Source organism: Bombus bifarius, unplaced genomic scaffold, assembly GCF_011952205.1.
Source record: "Bombus bifarius isolate JDL3187 unplaced genomic scaffold, Bbif_JDL3187 scf7180000008165, whole genome shotgun sequence".
In the NCBI taxonomy this organism is placed as follows: domain Eukaryota; kingdom Metazoa; phylum Arthropoda; class Insecta; order Hymenoptera; family Apidae; genus Bombus; species Bombus bifarius.
Window position 1 is genome coordinate 1281623 of NW_022884487.1, and position 19745 is coordinate 1301367.

The 19745-nt window shown below is 39.8% G+C and overlaps 1 protein-coding gene across 4 annotated transcripts in view; it reads right to left on the bottom strand.

The window, feature by feature from the left end:
* LOC117208945 (dorsal-ventral patterning protein Sog) overlaps positions 1-19745 on the bottom strand; it is an 86660-nt gene that overhangs the window by 59625 nt on the left and 7290 nt on the right. For 2 of the 4 annotated variants that reach the window (XR_004487797.1, XM_033450492.1), the window contains exon 1: positions 15213-18126. The exons of 1 other annotated variant lie outside the window; for it this stretch is intronic. Coding sequence is in view for 2 of the 3 variants with exons in the window: in XM_033450492.1 (XP_033306383.1) it covers positions 15213-15339 (127 nt within the window). In the remaining variant the exon portion in view is untranslated. Of the gene's footprint in view, positions 1-15212; positions 18129-19745 lie in introns of those variants that run through there. One more of the 4 variants, XM_033450493.1, reaches the window with a different exon arrangement.

Sequence of the window (19745 nt, forward strand, 5' to 3'; positions counted from 1 at the left end):
TATAGCCTCTTGTAGTGCCCACATTTGTACCAATAAACATCAGCTATATCCGCGATGGTAAATTTGAGTGAAGGTTCATCGAACGCCCAAAATTCCAAACCTTAAACCTTAAAACCTTAATTCCAACCTGAATATATATATATATAGATTTATAGAATTTAGATACATTTGGTGACCTTGTACGCAAACAGTGTAAAAGACTAAAATCGACGAATAAATGACAAATAAATAATTGCAGATTCATGAAGTCTGAACAAATTGCCTCCCTTATCCAATTCTTCTCTATTTGCTTTGCTACCTTTCTTCACACAAACATTTTTACACCTTTTGCTCACTAACCGGTAAGCGAAAGACAAAAAATACAGATGTTCGCGCATGCTCCGTGAGATTGCATAAATTCGATGCTAAAAAATATACACGTGACAAAAAACATAAGAATTATCATTAACTTTGTTGACCAAGATGCTTGATCGAATAATTTCGCAAGTCAGCGCCTCTGTCGGTCAAAAGGATAATAACACGGGTGTTTAACGGTCACTTTAACGGGTCGCGTGCGAATTAAAATTGGTGCTATTCGCCAACTATTAGCGAAGATGAATGACGCGATTGCCGATGGACCACGAGATACTGCATCGTCATCGTGTGTCATCATATGTCACAACAACGAGTTGCCAGTGAATAAACTGGCTCGCTCGCAAATTGCAATATTATCTCTCTACCAAATGATGTGGCCCGTGAATAAGAAATGCCAGTGTTACATATTGTTGCACATTGTTCAGGGGGGTTCCTATTCTGGTAGCAATTACCAGAGTACATGTTTAAATAATTCCAGGAATTATTTCAACGATAGTAGCGCGAACGATTTAAATTCCTAGTTAATTTACCGTAATGCTGATTGCCTTTGGTATAACATATTAGCAACCGCGAGTGGAAACTAACTCACGCAAGACTGACGTTGATTATTATTGAAAGCGTTAATGCCAAAACTGATACCGGCATGATGGAATGCGTTGGGTGCAAAACCACACCTAAGTAGCGTTCGATAGGTAATAGGAGCGGGCAAGCTATTTTGTGTATCCTGCCGTGCCCTGTCCGGTCGATATGATTCAATCATCAATCAGATAGCATTATGCTCGCGTCTTAATGAGCGGTTAGAGGCCCGCTTCTCGAATCTCACTTTCATCGACGCAACACTTGCGTAATTCTATTTACTCTAGATTATCTACCACGCGTAACAATCTACGATCAACTGTTTAACATACACGTACAAGAAAAAAAAGAAAAGAAAATAGGTCTCTTTACTTTGCCTGCATTTTCAAACTGGACTCGAAAACCTCGAACCAGAAATGCATTAATCTCGTTGGCAATGCATTCCTTTTCAATCCATTAATCTCAATTTTTAACTTGCAGCGTTTACTACTCCTATAGACGTAGAGTAATTCGTTCAATAAAAAATTATCGACTAGGCATCGATAACTGTTGGTTCTTTTTTTACCGACGTATTTCCAATGCGAACTTCTTGTGAGATCGTCGGTAAACTGAAGGAGGAAGGAAGGAGGATCGAAGGGGAAGAACGAAACACGCGAGGGATTCGTCGCAGCGCGATTTGACGCGGTACGGCTCGTTGAACGCGATTGCCGAAGCGGTGGGAAATAAAACGCGGAAAAAACGCGAACAACTTGCACGCACGACGAAGACTGCTCGCAAAAGCAAGCGGTTGAACGAAGAAACCACTCGCGGAGGTGGTGGTAAGTCGTTTTGTGTCTGCAGCCCGTCTAAATATATACGGTCCTCTCCTCGGCAATGCAGCCTTTCTTGCACGAGAGAGAAAAAGAGAGAGGAAGAGAGTCAGTAACGACTGACTATCTTAGCTCTTAGAGAAATCGGTTCTGTGAGGATGAAAAAGCGAAAATTACCGACTGCAACGCGCAACCGAGAGATCTACATGCGAATCTAGCAAAAGCTTCGATATTACCAGCTGATTCGGGGTGCAACGAGCGTTCGATTGCCGCGTGAGAAATCCATCCAGTTTTCAAGCTTAGGAGACGCGTGCACGGATCGCGGAGACGGATTTCTTAAAATAAACAAGCGCGAGATATCGTGTTTCCGAAGTATTCGGGCAAGTCAAAACATCGCGCGACACTTGTATTTATCATATCGCCGCTCTCTTGCAAACAACCTCACTTTCTATAGCAAACAATTCGCTTGGTGATTCGTGCGTTGCAATGACAACTCAATGAATCGGTATACTTACGCTATACCAGTTTCTTTTTTTTTCTTAATTAGATAACCTATATAAGCAGAATCATTGAAATCATATCAACTATTTTTTTTTTTTTTAATTCTACGTGATATGTAATTCATATAATTTTTATTGTATTCAGACGAAAAAAATGATGAATATTCTTCGAACATTAATAAATACACGTGCAAAAGTTGATATCAAAAAATTTCAGAGTTTCTTTGAAGAAGATCCTCCAAAGTACCTAACTCGTATTATCTCCAACTTGAGTAAATAATATGTTTATCGCAAAACGTCAAACAATCACATCCCGCTTAGTTGAAATTTTAGTGCCAAATTTATTAGCAACGTTACAATTCGTAAGCGTACAAATTCGGTTCCGGTATTCTGATTTAAACTGCAACTTTGACTCGGGCAAGTTATTTTGGATTATACGAAAAGCGAACTATTTTCTCAGCAGCAACAGTTGCACGGAATCACGAGTCTTCATCCGGAGGAGGCGTCTCTTTTATTTTCACACTTCTTCAAAGCGTTCACGTGCCGGTACCGAATGCAAAGAGAAACCTATTCATAAATCGAGAGGCACGTCCCGGCAAAACACACGTGACTCGACGTATGATCCTTTGAGGTGTGCTGAGTCTCGCGCATTCCTCCCTATATAAATTCTTCGACTCGAGCCAAGCGAATATATGTAGATGTCTATATATTTGTCATGCGATTAACCGCGCGATGTGGAATAGCGTGATTAACACTAGCTACCATATGAGCTCTGATACGCACTACGGGGAAAGACAAACGAATCCGTTGAAAGTAGAAACCATGCATTCAGTTTCCTATCTCTCGCGTTAATTGCTCCATGCCTCAATGCAATATTTTTCAATTATTAATTATTATTTTTTAATTATTTCATCACAAGATCGTAATGAATACACTAAATTTAGTAAAATTCTATTGTATTAAATGTAGGTACTATAGCAAATTATAACACGTACTTTTGTTTTTAATTGTTTTTGATATGTAAGTTAGAATTTAATTACAATAAAAGGAAAGTAAAATATGAAGTGGAAAATTGATTAAGGCTTGCGAAATAACGTAGCAAATATTTTAATTAGTCTGGCCGGACTTCTGAATACTGAATGTACGAATGCAAGAGTGTAGTAATTACAAATACTTTAAATTTCATTGACTTCTTGATAAAATCAATTCAATTGATACAGAGCCGCTTTTACAAAGTCAAAACAAAGTAAGATAGAATCTAAATGACGTATTACGTAATTCAAGGATGTAATATTCCAATGGTATGAAGTATCCAAATATTTATACACGTGCCAATCTAGCAAAATAAAAAATTTCTGATGGAACAGAAACGGCGAGAAATATGGATGGGTTAAAATTCGATATTAATTTTAAAACTGAAAGAGACGCGTGATTTACATCAATGGCGAGAACAAAAATAAAAGCCGTGACAGCCATCGAGTTAAAGTGACCGTTGAGCGAAGTGGAAGAGAGAGACGGAGTGCGTTCAACGCGAAACCATTCTAGAATGTGTAGTGTACGTCACATCGGTAAAAATGAAATACGGTACCGAGAATATCGTGGGGCAAAAAATATCCCAGACGCGTCGCTAGACGAATCAAGTGACCGCCCATGCATTTCACGCGACCTTTATTCCAACTCAACTAGACAGAAAGAGATGGATAGATAAAAAGAGAGGAAGAGAGGGGGAAACATCGAGAAAAGAGACACATGCCATCGTGTCTCGATGGTGTAATATGAGAAAACACGTATTCGCTGGTCAAGTGATTTCGAGAATTAAAAATACGTTCGAGCTTTCGTAAGGAGGTCGATATATCAAGGACAAGCCGTACCCTGTTTATTCGACTGCGCTCTATTATTGGATTTGTATTCCACTGACAATAGGATCGAAACGAACCTAATAGAATTTACATCGTAGTCGCCGCTGATGCGCTGATGCGTGTACGCCATCGAGAACGTCACTGTGGTTAGGAGATTAGATCCGAGGGCGCGCTGGACTGAAGAGGAACGGCCGTCCCGCAAATAATCTTTGACGTAACAAATTGAAAATTGGATTACCGCGTACCTCACGTCCTGTCGCAAACTGGCTTTACCTACAGGATGTTATATACGGACATATTTCAATAAACTATTCAAAATGATTATAGGATATAGGTTATCATTTAATAATTAAATTGTATAAGGAGATTATAATACATATGGACGATAGGCCACATTTAATAGCAATTATTATTTGAAAAATATGCAAAAATGAATTGCCAATATTTAAATGAATTCAATACGACGAATCAGTACACGAATATCACTGGTCATGGAATGGCACTCAATGTCAGTCACGAAAACATTGTCGACCTTGAAGTCTCGATAAATACAGCATAAAAAAGCATTGCACTAACCAAACTGTTTGTTCTTTCAGTAGAAAAAACGATTACTTGTCGGTATTTCACACTATCCGAAGGGAGATTTTTGGTTAGCCATCGATGTTACACGTTTCAGTGTATATATCAATTCACACATGGCGCGACACGGGTGGACCATAAATCACTACGTGTGTATATAAATTCCTAAGCTCGCGCGACCGCGGCTGATTTGCGTCAATCAACGTCAATGAAAAATGAGGTGATCCACAGCTAAAATTGTGGAACCTACGTGACGCTCGATTTCTCGATTAAAATTCGATTCAGATGTAATGCATGCGTTGATAATTGGTTGTTATGCAAACCTCGAGATGCAAGATGGCAGCAGGAGAAGGTATTGAGTTTCGAGCTTCGAGTCTCGACTCGGGTCTGATAATAAATAGAGACTGCAGGTTTTTATGCATTTATAGAAAATTTGAAGATACAAAAGTGCACAGAACGCGCATAATATGAAAAAATATATGAAGTATCCAAAGTATAGTGCTTTCTACAATATTTAGTAGACAAAACGATTTTCTACGTAGGTTCTACATATTTTCTTAATTACGTACATTGTTTACAATGTGAATTTGTATAAAAATCTGCGGTCTACTAATAAGGAATTGAGATAAATGTGAGACATGCACGAGATTCGTATCGAAATCATGTTTCGCGCGAACGAGGAACGGGTGTTGTCGTACGAAATAAAAAGTTTGACGGTGAAGGGACTATTACTCGAGACTCTTGACACGCGAGAGCGCGCGTCCATCTCGACGATACAATGTATCGTCACTCGTCACAGTTTTTCTACTACCACGCCTCTCTTCCCCGTACAAGGGCAAACTACTCGCTTTACGAAGGTGGTAGGCCTTGGTCTAACCGCGGGTCGACGAATAGCAGCGCCCCTACCCAAACGATAGCGAATCGTCGGATGCACACGTCCGCTAAAAGTCAGCAACGCCGGAGGCAGTCGGACGCGATACTCGCGATTTACCTACTTTAAAAGCGTACATCGGCTCGCTAAATTTCTTTACTGCACAACGGCCACGTTGTCCTCGTGGCTGCGGCCAATTAGCCGCGAAACGTGTAGCGAGAATCGCGGTGAGTGTGCAGCCACTTCGAGAGGGTCCGACCAATGAGGAGAGAAAAGGATAGAAAAAGAGAAGAGGAGATTACGCCGCACGTGAATAAGATCCATTTACGCGAGACCTTAGGGAATCTTTAACCATGCATTCAGTTATTCCCTCGTCTTATGAAGTTCGAAAGAAGTTGGAGAGGGGTCGATACATCTGTCACGTACCCTAATCTCTTCGCGTAGAATCGTATATTTTTATAAATCTAGTTATTCAAATTGGCTGTAATTATATTTAGAGGAACTATGAGATAAATTCTGTTTTATTTTTTATTTAGAGAATTAATTGAAACAATCTTTAAGAACGCATCTATATATTACCTTATCTTGTGAAATTCGAAAAAAGGAAGCCACGCGTCTGTTATGCACTCCAACCTCTCCGTGCGTAATCATATGTTTCTATGATTCTAAAAAATTTATTTAGGTTACTAATAATTTTTATATTTATTATATGTAGAGAAATCATAAAATAAATTCTACCACGAGAATCGATTGAAATAACACAAAGAAACTGTTCTCCCGGAAGTCGTTCGGTAGGACACCGAGTACCAAACACGGTTTCTCGGTAAACACGCCGGTAGATTTCAAGGTGACCTTCGTTTCCTTTTCTTCGCTGGAATGTCGGGATTTTTTGTGTCTCGAGTGCAATAACAGTCATCGAGACGAGCTAGACAGGCTATACAGCGAGTTGTTATCAAGGTTGTGCATGAGAGCTCGTAAATCGATTTGTAAATTAACGATGCTGTCCGTAATGACACAAAATGCCGACAGTTTCGTGCACGCACCAAATACAAACATCCATTGGCGTATTAACGACCCGTCGAACGCGTACCCGACTTCCGGAGAGCAGCAAGAACGACGGACATGTAACGTCAATTCATATCAGAGGCCGGATGTGCGCAGGACTTCACCGCGTACCCTCAATTACCCCGGGGACCCACCATAAACTTAAACTTTTAATTTATCATTTTTGTAAGTGTTATCTGTTTATGGATGGTCCTTGAAACAGTCCTTAGGTTATTATACGTCCTTACTAATTACGAGGAAAGCAGGTAGTTACCTAATGAGAAAGACCCAATAGGTGACTAACGAAAAAGCTAGTTTTTTCCATAAACAATATCACCTACTAGCCACATTGGTAGGAGGCTTCCTCTTGCTATTTTCATTTATTAACGTGGCCTATTGGCATCGTGGATCGTTACCCTCACTTTTCCTAACGAAAGGTGCGAACAGCGAATCCGCGTTGTTAATTAAAAAAGGCACACCCACACCGAGCTTTCCTCCGTAATGAGACGAGAACACCTAGATAGAAAAGTACTAAGCCTACGAATAGTTTTTTTTTAATTGTTTTTTTTATTTATTTATTTACATTTTACAATTTGTCCAATAGGACATTTGGTAAAATATTATAGCTTAATGGTATAATAATATAACATGTGGATGGCTACCCCCAGTGGGATACCATCTTCGAATTTGATTGATTTATTTCTTTAGTGTGGTGAGTGTTTGTTTGCTGGATTATGTCCTTTATGAGATCTATTGGGTGTTTCCTTTTTAATCTTCTTTTTATGTTTGATGCGCCGACCGGCCTACGAATAGTGAACATCTCTCCAATCAGTCTCGATTATAGTAAACCTGTGCTGTGTTAGTAAATAAAATTAGTTAGAAAATAAAGACAGTAGTTGTGTTACGACTCAACCTTCTTGTTTTATCATCTAACCTTCAAGTTTACGTGACAGACACGCGTACCTAACGTTTCAATAACCTCGGACAAGGGAAAAAAAGCCTAACCTACCGACGTCGCGATCTCCGTACATGTTTCGACCTCACGCCGAGTTCCGACCTTTTCCGCGTCGACCGCTCGTTTCGCTTTAATTATCCATCTCTCCCGTTTGCTTAGTCCCGATAAATTCTCGATCAACAACCCTCACTAGCGCCCCAGGCGGCATTCAGGCAGGTCCTACTCTCTAGAGTCGGCGAGATGTTCTTCCATCTCTCTCTTTTTCGCTACGATCCTGTCGCGTATCTGGAATGCTCGTGTGAGGTCGCAGCGAGCGCATTAAGCCGCGTCCGTGCATGAAACCCATCGTCGTCGTCCGGCGTCGCCAAGCCGGCAATAAAGACTAATTGAGATTAGCGCCGGCCGTGCTACGTTAAGCAGGTGGCCGCAGGGGAAAAAGAAAGCGGAGGAAAAGAGGAAGTACATGTAGACATAGAATGTAGCCAATCAAGTTCGATACTGTGGTTCACATATAGCGGGCTGAAAATTATAGTGGTGCAAGTCAAGTATAGTCACACACGTATTTCAATTTTGCGAGTATCATGCCCTTAGTTTCATAGTTAATTAAGCTGCAATGTCTCTCTCTCTCTCTCTTTCTCTCTCTGATACGTTCTCGTGACTTGAAGAAATACAATGAATTTCTTGTAATAATAAAGATAGAACACTATTTTATGATTTTAGATAACCATATATCTAAAGCATGATGGACACGGAAGGTTCCAATGAACGACTTAATTTATACAAATACATCGTCTGCAAATTGAGTAACTTACGTTCGATAACTTACGTTCACAAGGAATTGATACGATTTAAAATAAGGAAATGAGGAAGATGATTACCTTGATTAATTAAAATAAGGAGATTAGCGACACAGAGGCGTGGTTAGTAGTAGCGATTCGAATGCCATCTATGTACTGTTTAGATGATATTTTACATTCTGTATTTAACAGAATAACATCATAAAGGATATAACCTAGCAAACACGAAGATGGTACCCCGCTGGGGATAGCCACCCACATAATAATCAAACAGCCAAAAAATTCTTTGGACCAAATGTCCAAATCGGACAAATTGTGAATGTAAACAATAAAAAAAAAACAGAATAACGTCAAGTTATATCCAAGAGATATATTTTCTCCCTGTTACCCAGCTATACCGAAAGGAAGCCCAACAGGAAATTTGAAAAGGAAGATTTATGCATCTCTACTGACCTGCCACCTTGTGTAGATGTTGAAGGACTAACCTTTTCACAGTTTATTTTTCAAACAGTTTTCCTAACACCTAATCGCACTAAAGTTTGCACTAAGATCCAAACACAAAGAGGTAAGGCGCCTGCTACCGAATCGCGTGTCCAAAAACGGCTGGAAATCCATACAGAAATTATCAGGGTCGACAGGTAGTCGTGTACTTAGCCTTGCGGCCACCAGAAATCAATCAAGGCAGGTCAGGCAGGTACATACAGGTGTGTAACAGCTGAGTCCCCAAGGGTCTCGGAATTTCCCCTTTTATTCTACAAATTGGGACCGACAACAGTATTTACAGCTAGTTCAGTTTTATTTCCTTCTCTTCTAAACGGTCGAAACGTGCTTCCAAGACATTTTCTTCTACCGCCTGCATCCATACAATTACTTTGTACTGTTATCTTAATTGCGTCTGAGATTTAAAGGAAACTAAACCTAAAGACAAACTCTATTTATGGTCGAAGCTTCCTGTACGGATTTTCTCCGCAATACGTTGCCCTTCGGCGACGGAAATCGACTGGATTTTCGTGGAAGACAAACTCTATTACCATGTACTTCACGCGCATATCGCTAGTATCGCAAAATCAATTGGAAGAGTACGCGAAATCCCCTATGATTCATATCTAAATAAACATATTAAGAGGAATAAAATCACTATGGCTATAATAAACAACAGAGTATATAAGTATAGATTATGGAACATTTAAATTTGGAAAAAGGAACAGTTGAAGAGTAATTTCCAAAATGGAATACATAGCATATTTATATTGCTTCAATAAGTTCCAATGGTGACAAAAGAAGATATAATAATCCAATATTCTTTATAAAAATTACTACATTTCTGAACATACGATCCTTTTGTTACACTCGCAATTCGATTAAAATCGAATCCTTCAGCGAATGCGCGCGCAGTAACATTCCATTACAATCGAATATCGCAACGTAGAGGTTAAGTCAGATTTATACAAAACCAAGGCGCCTAAGATACACACTATGCTGGTGGTAATGATCGGTTAATTTGCTCCACGACGAGATATCGTTGCTCCCGTTTTTATTGTTGTCACGATAACCGAATAAAGTGCTGCAATGTGATGTCACTGGCGATAAAGCGGTATCTAGAGGTACTCGATTGTCTCGTTCCCGTCGCCTCGGTTCTTGCAATACATAAAATCGACGGTTTTCGCGTTCTATTTAGACCAAGCGATGAAATACAGTTTTCGAGGTGGCGGATTCTATACGGTGTACGGGCAACGTAGCTAGATAAGGCAGTAGCCGCGGAACAGGTACGAAACGAGAGTAACAGAGCCTTTAGAAGGTACGACAAGGATAGAAACAGGACAGAAAGAGAGGCTGCAGACGATACTGGACACTGCTAGATCCTTATAAAGGAGAAGAACGAACCACTTAGATCTCTCTTTGCGACGATCCACGGGCTAACGCGACTGGATACCAAGTTTCGTGTTGTAGATCGCGTTAAGCTGTGTACAGAACGGCGGAATGAAAGTTGTCCAACTATGCTTGTCCATATCACTTCATGACATTTATTTTTAAAAGAAATATATGAATCTGAAATCATATTTTTAATAAACAAACACAATGATTTTTATTTCTGTAATTTTATAAATATCATATATAGTAATTTTACTGATAATATTTAGACACAAGATAAAGATATAGATGAAAATCAACTTTTATTTTTAATAATTAGGGATAACGCCTTCTCTATTATTCTTGTAGATATTCTATATTATTTTCATAAGAAAATTTAGAATGTTGTAATAATATTTACAAATAAAATATTGTTTTAGGAAAAAGAGATTATGAATCATTAGCGTTACTCGTTTTTAGAATCTGATTGCCTCTAGAACTTGCTGATATAGAACTGACGTAGGAAGTCTATTTAATGTGTATACATACTGGCTTTGTTTCCTTAGAACACTTCAAGAGTCTCCATAGTGTAGCTTAGCTTATTTGACCGTCGTATTCATAGCATAAGTTTCTCAACTTTTGATTATTACGAAATTAACAAGACTATTGCTATTTTTGTACAGACTATAATACGCACGATTAATTCAAAAATATTATATGGATATCTTATAAAATATTTTTTTACATATTGTGCAAAATGAATTATAAATGCAGTATATAGAAACATTTCGAGCTCACCAAGTAAAAATAACCAAGATTATGTATTGCAACAAAGATTTAGCTTCTTTTATCACGGAAAGACAAAGTGAGAACTTTGGAATTGTCCCTGTCGGTTTATTAAAAATTAACACCACGTATTCACGAGGCGACCTTGTTCTACGTAGATGCTCCCAGCGAAGGCTCGAGAGATACGCTTTACAATCGAAACTGCAAAAACATTGCGCAATTATGCGACAAACACCACGTAATAACAAATAGAATTCCGCAATTGAGTGTGATGTTTCCAATGGTGTGCCTTTGCGGCAAGCAGCAAACGTCTATAAAGAATCTCACGGACTTCGGTACATTATTCCCGGCATGTGCGTCGTCTTATCGTAATACGAAAGTAAAAGCAAATACAGCATAGTTGGTCGGGCGGATTCTCAAACTAATTTTAATTGAAAAACATCGTATCAATACGAGCCCCATTTCTAGATAGTTATCGATACACATAAAGATCTCGAAACGCTTAAGTCAACAAATAGTAAGAATTACACTAAAATGTTCCTTAAAAACTATTTCTCAATGCTTCCATCTAAATATACAGATGTTATATCAGTTTATAGGTTATATATAAATTTTCTTAATAGGAAGAAATGAGATACGATAGGATCCCATTCGTCTGAATTTTATTTGAACGGTGGGGGAAAAAATGAGAAATGTCCAGTTTTAGTGATTTTATGCATACATTGTACATACAGTGTTTGGGCGATAACTAGGATTAACTGAATTAGTAAACATGTATTGTGCTGAGATATCTACGTATGAATGGTAAAACGAAATGTGAAATGAAAAATTGGAAATACCCTCGGTCATATTTTCACTATTTTTGATCGGTATACTATTTACACTATTTCCGACTACGAACATTTATATCAGTCCATATAATATTTTTATAAACATAACTAAAATATGTTTTATATATTTTTGCATTTTACACGTATTTTTGTGCCAATTTTAAATATTCTTTTATGCACTATTGTATTCTATCCATTATATGAGCCGAATTTATATGGTCGAAGATGGTATCCCACTGGAGGTAGCCATCCACATGCTATATTGCTATATCACTAAGCTATAATATTTTACCAAATGTCCTACTGGATAAATTGTAAAATGTAAATAAATAAATAATAATTAAAAAAAAAAATTTATATGGTATTCCATCGTAATGATTTTTTAAAAGGCTCTGACACAATGATACTTCTGGTAGCATGCACACTCTCACGTAAAAGATCAGAATGCCAACATTGTCCCCATTTCACTTGGATTCTGATCATGTACGCGCGAATATCAAAATTGTCTTGTGTTTCCATTCAGATACATGCTTCTCAAACAATTTTATGATTGTTCGTGAAGCAACGTATGCCTTAAAAATAATTTAATTAACGTTGTTAGAATGGTCTATTACTGAACATAAACAGCAGAGCATTAGATTGAAGAAAAGAAAATTTCTTGGATATAAGCTATTTTCAAAAATCTTCATGTTGAACGCTCTATATTCATATTGTCCGATGAAATCGCTTTAGTTACCATCGATATCTAAACGAGATTTTCCCTAGTAACTTGCACACGATTTCTCATACTCTTTCTAACTCTTACGAGTTTCGGGTCAACGTATAGTTCAGAAGTTGTTCAACTCGAACGTAAATCGCTGTCGGTATGTGGGTGCAGTTAAACGGGTTATCGGCTGTTCAGATATATGTGCAATCTGAACGATGGGACAGAAAAGAAAATTACTATATATAGACAGAGCTATGGTTCGATCCGACTTAACCAAGTCGATACACGAAACGCGTTGTCGCAAAAATGTCAACGCGACGAGCACCGTATCATTACCTAAAGTATATGTTTACATGGTCGCGCTATAACCGGCATATTTATGCTTCGTACTTCATATCCACGATGACAAACAACGACGCGATCATCCACCGCGCACGCATACTTTTATTACGCATACTTATCTTACTACCATATATTCTAATATATGTTCGATCGGTATCCGAGTATTTCGTGAATAATAACGCGAAAAAGTAAATAAAAGATTCAATATGAAACACGATGATTCGATAATTGTATTTAATTGACACGAGATCATTTAATTAGGACACTAATCAAAATTTCGTTAAATGGCCACAGATCGGTTATCGAGGAATGTACATTTCCAGAAAATCATCAAATGTAAGTGAGATATGAATAATTAAAACAATTGTTTTTCTTGCATATCACTGGCCCCGTATACGATCAAACTAATATTAGTAAAATTTCACTAATCGTGAATTGTAAGTTCCCAGTAATAACAAATTCTTTAGTATACTTTGTACTGAAACAAGTTAAGTATTATTAGTAAATTTGCCAAATTCCAAATTTTAACGTCTCTCTTATTTGACACAATTTGAGTTATACAATTATTAATATTATTAGTTAGTAGATTACATATTGTGAAAAGGGATCCTGCTTTTATGCTACAATGAATAAATATTGAATCGAAGCTTAAATAAATGACACGCGAAAAAGTTTCAAAAACTAGAGAAAAGTTTCGAGAAACGGTCAGTTAACAAAGCAAATTTGTGGCCAGTTAACGCCACACTACTACATATATTGCCCACGCGAAATGCGCAAACAGTGCGCATGCGCAATGAATTTTTATCGGACATCACGCGTCACACATTCAACAGATAGCTAACCCCCTTTCTGCCGATTGGGGAAAACCTGTTTTTCTTCCCACTGGTAAATTTAATTAACTGTTTGATTGAACTTTACGATTGGATTTTACAAAATAAAATGATATTGTATTCTTCTTTTTTCCCCGCTACTTTTTCGGTGTTCCTTCATTAAATTGATTACTACAATCTGAATTCGATACCTCGTGGTAACTCGATCGTTATCAAAGGTAAGTATTACGCTACGTAATCTAGAAGCAACTGTAATTAATCCTCGGCTATACAACCGCATTTCCTCGCTCGAAAAATTTTTACTCAAATTGTTTAGTGTGTTTTACAACGCAACAAATTGTAATCGAGTCGAATGAAACTCTTTTACTGTAGAAATGTAAATAGATAACTATGGATGAAATGTAATAGATGACTATGGATGAAAAATAAATTCAACATAACCTCTTAAGGAAAATGATGCAACTATGGTGAAGTTCTTTTCCCTATTCGATGAGATTATCAAACAGTTTTATATTTTGAGTTGTTCCCGAGACACGAAATTCAAACATAAATTAGAAATTAGGAAAGAAATGAGAAAATTTGAGAAACACAATGTTCGTCTACATATCAATATAATAATAATCGAACAATCGATATATTTAATAACCGAGTTTGTGAATCGATCTAATACCAAAGTATAACAATCAACCGACTGGAATGATTATAGAAAAGTGATACAGAGTGTCTAATGGAATCGAGCCTATCTTCCTTCGGTTCGATGAAATAAGAGCACGCGACAAGTGTGAAAAACGAGCGAACTCGAGACCGAGGTTCATGGTTCCGTCGCGCAGTAGCTTTGCACGGCAACTACAATACACATCCATTAACTTGTTCTTACAACTGGGTCAGTACGAGGTGTTTAAGAATCAGTACATTACTTCCTGCCTGGTTGTTATATCCATGAATAGTCGTCTTTTATTACTTTTTCGAAATACATTTCATTACATTAATATAACGTTTCTTTTTCTAGCTAGATAGAACTGAATAAATCTTTATGAATGATGCAACCGGAATAAAAAAAAAATACTCACCGGCAAAAATGCCGGCAAAAGAGAAGACGAATGCGTAACGCGGCGCCGATTCAAAGTAGACAATCGAGAGGAGTTCGATTCCCGCCTTTTTCACGTGACTCTCTCATTACGTAAATGCGGCGGACTGCCGGCCGAGAGCACGATGAAGTCCGGTATTTTCGAGCGTCCCCTAACCTTTAAAGGAAAAGAAACTGCTCGCATTCTGACGAAATCACAACAACCGAAGGCACACCAAGCCAAAACGTACCAGCGTGCACTAAATATCGACATCAAAAAATTTGCAAGAACTCTCTATCTAAAAATTCATCAAACGAAATTAATGAAAATTAATGAAAATGCCTACATACAGTTACTGCGATATATGAAATTATAATTTATAGAGAAAAACATGATACCGCGCGTAACTAGAAGAAAGAACGAATCAGAAATTGGAAGTTTGAAATGGCGACTTACCGGCGGCGCGATGAGGTCTCCTAGCCCAGTCTTCCTCTATCAAAGGAGCCACCCTGCGTGTACGAACAGTCAAGGGACAAGAAAGAACGACCAGCAAAATCGACAATAAACTACCGTAGAAATGCATCTTTGATAATATCGAAAAAGTCTTATGATGTCTTTTAGAATCCTTTTCCTCTTTCTTTCTGTCACGCTTACTCTCGCGTATGTCCAATTCACTGTCTCGTCGCTGGCACTCGACACGGGTGCTTCAACGCATATAGCGTGTTCTCCTTCGTCTCTATTCCGCCAATACGTTTCTCTCACTCGTATTTTCTATTTCTATCTCTTTTTCACTATACCTATTCCTCACACGTTGTTTGTCTCGTTCTATTCTATCTTGCACGCGTGTGCTCTTTCTCTGTCCGTTCTTCAGAGCCGCGGCCACTGGTCTATTAACGAACGTTCACTGCACAAAACTTTCTGCACTCTCTGTGGCACTGTGTGTTGTATCACATCATCTTCTTCGATTCTTTTCTTTTCTTTTCTTCTCTCTCCTCTCCGAGCGCATATAACGTGTCCACGCGACAACACACCGATGACGATTATAAAAAGTATCGTTCGCGAACAATAACAATACCGATATAATGACACAACGACGGGTTACCACGACAACGTTTATGACGACGAAAGAATCGACGACAATGACGAACCACGACGACGATAGTACGCGTACACAGGTCGCGAACGTGTGCGATAATGATTAGAAACAATCAGCGGCAGACCCAGAGAGAGGCCGTGTGTTAGCCGCAATATTTACTGCAGATAACGCGGCGAGGTATCGTGCACCGTTCGAGACACGTTGAACGAGCGCATCCGACGGCTTAATAGGCTAAGGTACACACGCAGGTTCGTTATTCTTTCTCTCTCTTTATCTATCTTTCCTTTAAGCCAGCTCGAACACCGTCTGGCCGTCTCTTTTTTGCACTATCGCTATTTATTTCTCTCTTTTACCGAGTGCACAGAGAGTTCGTACGACTCTAACTCTCCGGCTGTCCCCCGCCGCTCTTCTTCTCCGTTCCCGTGGTCGTCGCGCGTTCCGTGTTACTGCGCGCGCGTTTTATAAGGCGGTACACAACGAGCGACGAGTTTCGAGACGAGAGGGATACGAAAGAGCGAGGCGACCGAGTCGTACCGTGCGCTTGCCACTTCTTCTCTCTCTCTCTTCTTCCTCCCTCTGTCACGATTTTAACCGGCGCACTCTTCCACGCACCTCCGCACCTCACTAACTCTCTTAACCTACGAGCCCCGTGTGCGTTGTCGTCGTCCCTTTCCTCGCGGTTCAACAACGCCGGTATGCGCATCTGATACGGTGGTTCCACACGATTATCCCTCCTGGGATTACCGCGACTTTATCCTAGGTAACCGATTTCCAAAACAAATTTGGATTCATCGGTTTGAAAAAGTACCAACAAAGAAGAGCTGAACACCGTTCTCGATCGTCTTTGACACCGATAAGATTCGCTTAGAATATACACGATTGCCTTGGTTCGACTCGCCGGTTCACACTGTAATCGAAAGTGATCATCGACACCGAATCTCGACGAGGTCCGTGAAACGTTGCATCGCGCCTGCGCTGCGTAGTGGTATACCACCGTCGTATATATCGAGTGTAACAAGTCCGACTACGGTCGCACGATTTACAATCAACGACGTTGACACTGAATCCTTTTTGTCTCTCACCCGTTTAGATCTCGGTTTATTTGACCGGCCTCTTTCCACGCGAACCAACAGACCAGCGTGCGTCTGACACGGTCGGCGCGTGACTGCCGTGACTGACTAGCCGATCGTGAGTGACTGACTGGTGGGAAGCTGTTACTCGACTTGCTCTCTACGCCCGTGCCGCCACTGAATCCGATGTATCTGATCATCGGCACCACCGTCTCTCTCTCCTCCGGCTGGCTCGCTCGAAAAAGCTTCTGCTTTCGCGCTTGCGCCACGACGAATCGCTTTTTCGCTTTCGTACACGCGTGTGCACGCGCGCCTCGTCTACCGGTACGTGTGCCACTCCACGTACTTATATACGTGTCTCTATTACACTCTCGAGCGTGCGCGCGCGTGACCGTGTGGGTTGTCCTATACACACGAAAGACGAGACAGGACACGGCTTTGCCCGCGGAAGCGTCGCTCTGTCTGGCGCTTGCACTCGGTATTACCGGCTCGTATCTTCTTCTCTTATAATAGTTTTCAACCACGTGTAGTATACCGTGACCACCAACGAAAGAAAGTAGAAATATCAATCCAATTCACGCTATTTCTTAATTTAGATTCTCATAAAACAGATCAAGTCAACGGGTATATATAAGTGCGTCAGATTTCGGCAACGATCGTTCCGAGATATCGTTCGCGTTATCTATAAACGAGTGACGAACAGTCGATCTTATCGACGTCTTTTTTCTCAGTCGTCTTCGATCAATCAGTCGTTCGATCACGCGATCATAATACAATTCTCCGAACAATCATTCGCTCGCACTCGCATTCTTTTGTTCACTATTTATCTTCGATTGCTATCTGTTGTCGCGAATTCGAGAAACGCGTACATTTCATGTCCCTTTTCAATAGTGCGCAAGCTCGCCGCGAGGGTTCGCGCGTGAATTAGGGGATGATATCCTGTGATGAAAAGCGTATACGGAACTCTCGTCTCGTTTGTGTCGAAGAGGTTATCACCCCGAGATATATTTCGATAAACAGTCGAAACACGGTTAGAGCGCAAAGAGACACGTTGCGCCGATGTAGCCAACGATGACAACTGTCCGCAGGCCGGTCGAGTCCGTCGCTTTTATGGGGATAGCCGACCACGCTGCCGCACCGGGACCCGTGCTCGCATCTACGTGTGTGCGTACGCGTTTACATGCTCGATGTACAGTATATTGTGCAAGTGTGCGCGCGTGCGCTTACATATATTTCCTTTATATATCCCTATATGCATGTATGTATGTGTATATGTATATATATACATACTCATACATATATACACAGGTTTCGTATACATAGAGGATACAAAGTGTTCGCGTGGCCACGGTTAGTTTCTTTTCGCCAGAGTGTCGTCGCTCGAGAGGTGCATAAGTGTATATATGTACACGTACATATATACACGTGGAAAGAAACGGCAAAGAGAGGGAGAGAAAAAGAGAAAGAGAAGAACAGGGGTTAAACGGAAAGAACTCGTGTCGTCCGCTCGTGTGATACCTCGATCGCGGTGGGTGTCGCGAATGACTATGCTCTGTCCAAAAGGTGTGCGAGAGTACGCCGCGCGTGTGGGTGCTTCCCCTACCACAGCGCCACCACCACTATCGCGATTTCCACCACCATCGCGCTAGGCTCCTGGCACCACCACCACGGAACCAGTGTGCACCACTGAACGCGGCGGGTATACACCAGTATCAGAGAGTGGCAAGTATGAAACGTAACTTCTTACCGTTTCGTTGTTCATCCACACTTTTTACGTTTTCATAATTATATTTGAAATGTTTCCACCTATACTATTTGTATATTGACTAATATCAGAGAGGTTAGGGTAATTTCTATTCTATCTATATGTAAGTACCACTCGTAGAAGTGGTATACAATTGTATTGTACACAAGTTAATACCCAATTGGGTTTTCCCCCAAATCTAAAATCCCTAAATCCTTCCCTAAATCTCCCTATGAGTATAAACAATTCCGAATGTGGTTACTATTTGGCAGAGAACAACGCGAAAGATAACACTTTTAGAACGAGTGTAAACAAACACATGCATGCATTGTCTCTCCAAATTATGATTTATTAAATTTATGATCGATTCAATCTAGAGAACAATCTAGAGAGCAGCACGTCCAATGACGTTGAAACGTATCTATATTTTAATGAAATATGTTTTAGTGAATATATTTTAATGAAGTATGAAATAGAACATTTTTTAAATAAAGTAAAAGAACAGTCGTTTCAGTTCACACAGTTTATCTCATGATAGCTGAAACAGCTACACGACCTTTGATTTACGTTTGTTCTTAATACATATTGATGACTATTTTATGCACCAACAACGGAATACGACAGACCTGGACACGGATTTGACGTGCGAAGCTGCGTAAAAAAATGGTACATTACGACTTAATTCTGTGCCGTTTTTTGTTTACAGCAATGATCTAACGCGATGGAAACGGAGGGCATAGAATGTCGTGATTATTTTGCGAAAGTGTTCAGCAACAAAGAGGAATTCCCAGATAAAGAGATAAGTATCCATGGGAATACATCAATGAGCCGAGCGTAATGTCGTGAATGGAGGCGCGATCGTGGTGGTTTCCATTCGGTTCTCGTTGATTCATGACACGCGTTGAAATGACGTAGACGTTAAATGCGTTCGACGCGCGTACGATGCAAATCCGCACGTACACCCGTCGCATACGTAAAAAAACTGCTAGTTACACATAATCTATATCTACGAATCTTACGAATCAATCGGCAAAGTGTAATTCGCGATTTATTTCAGTGTCATCCCTTGCGGGTACGTC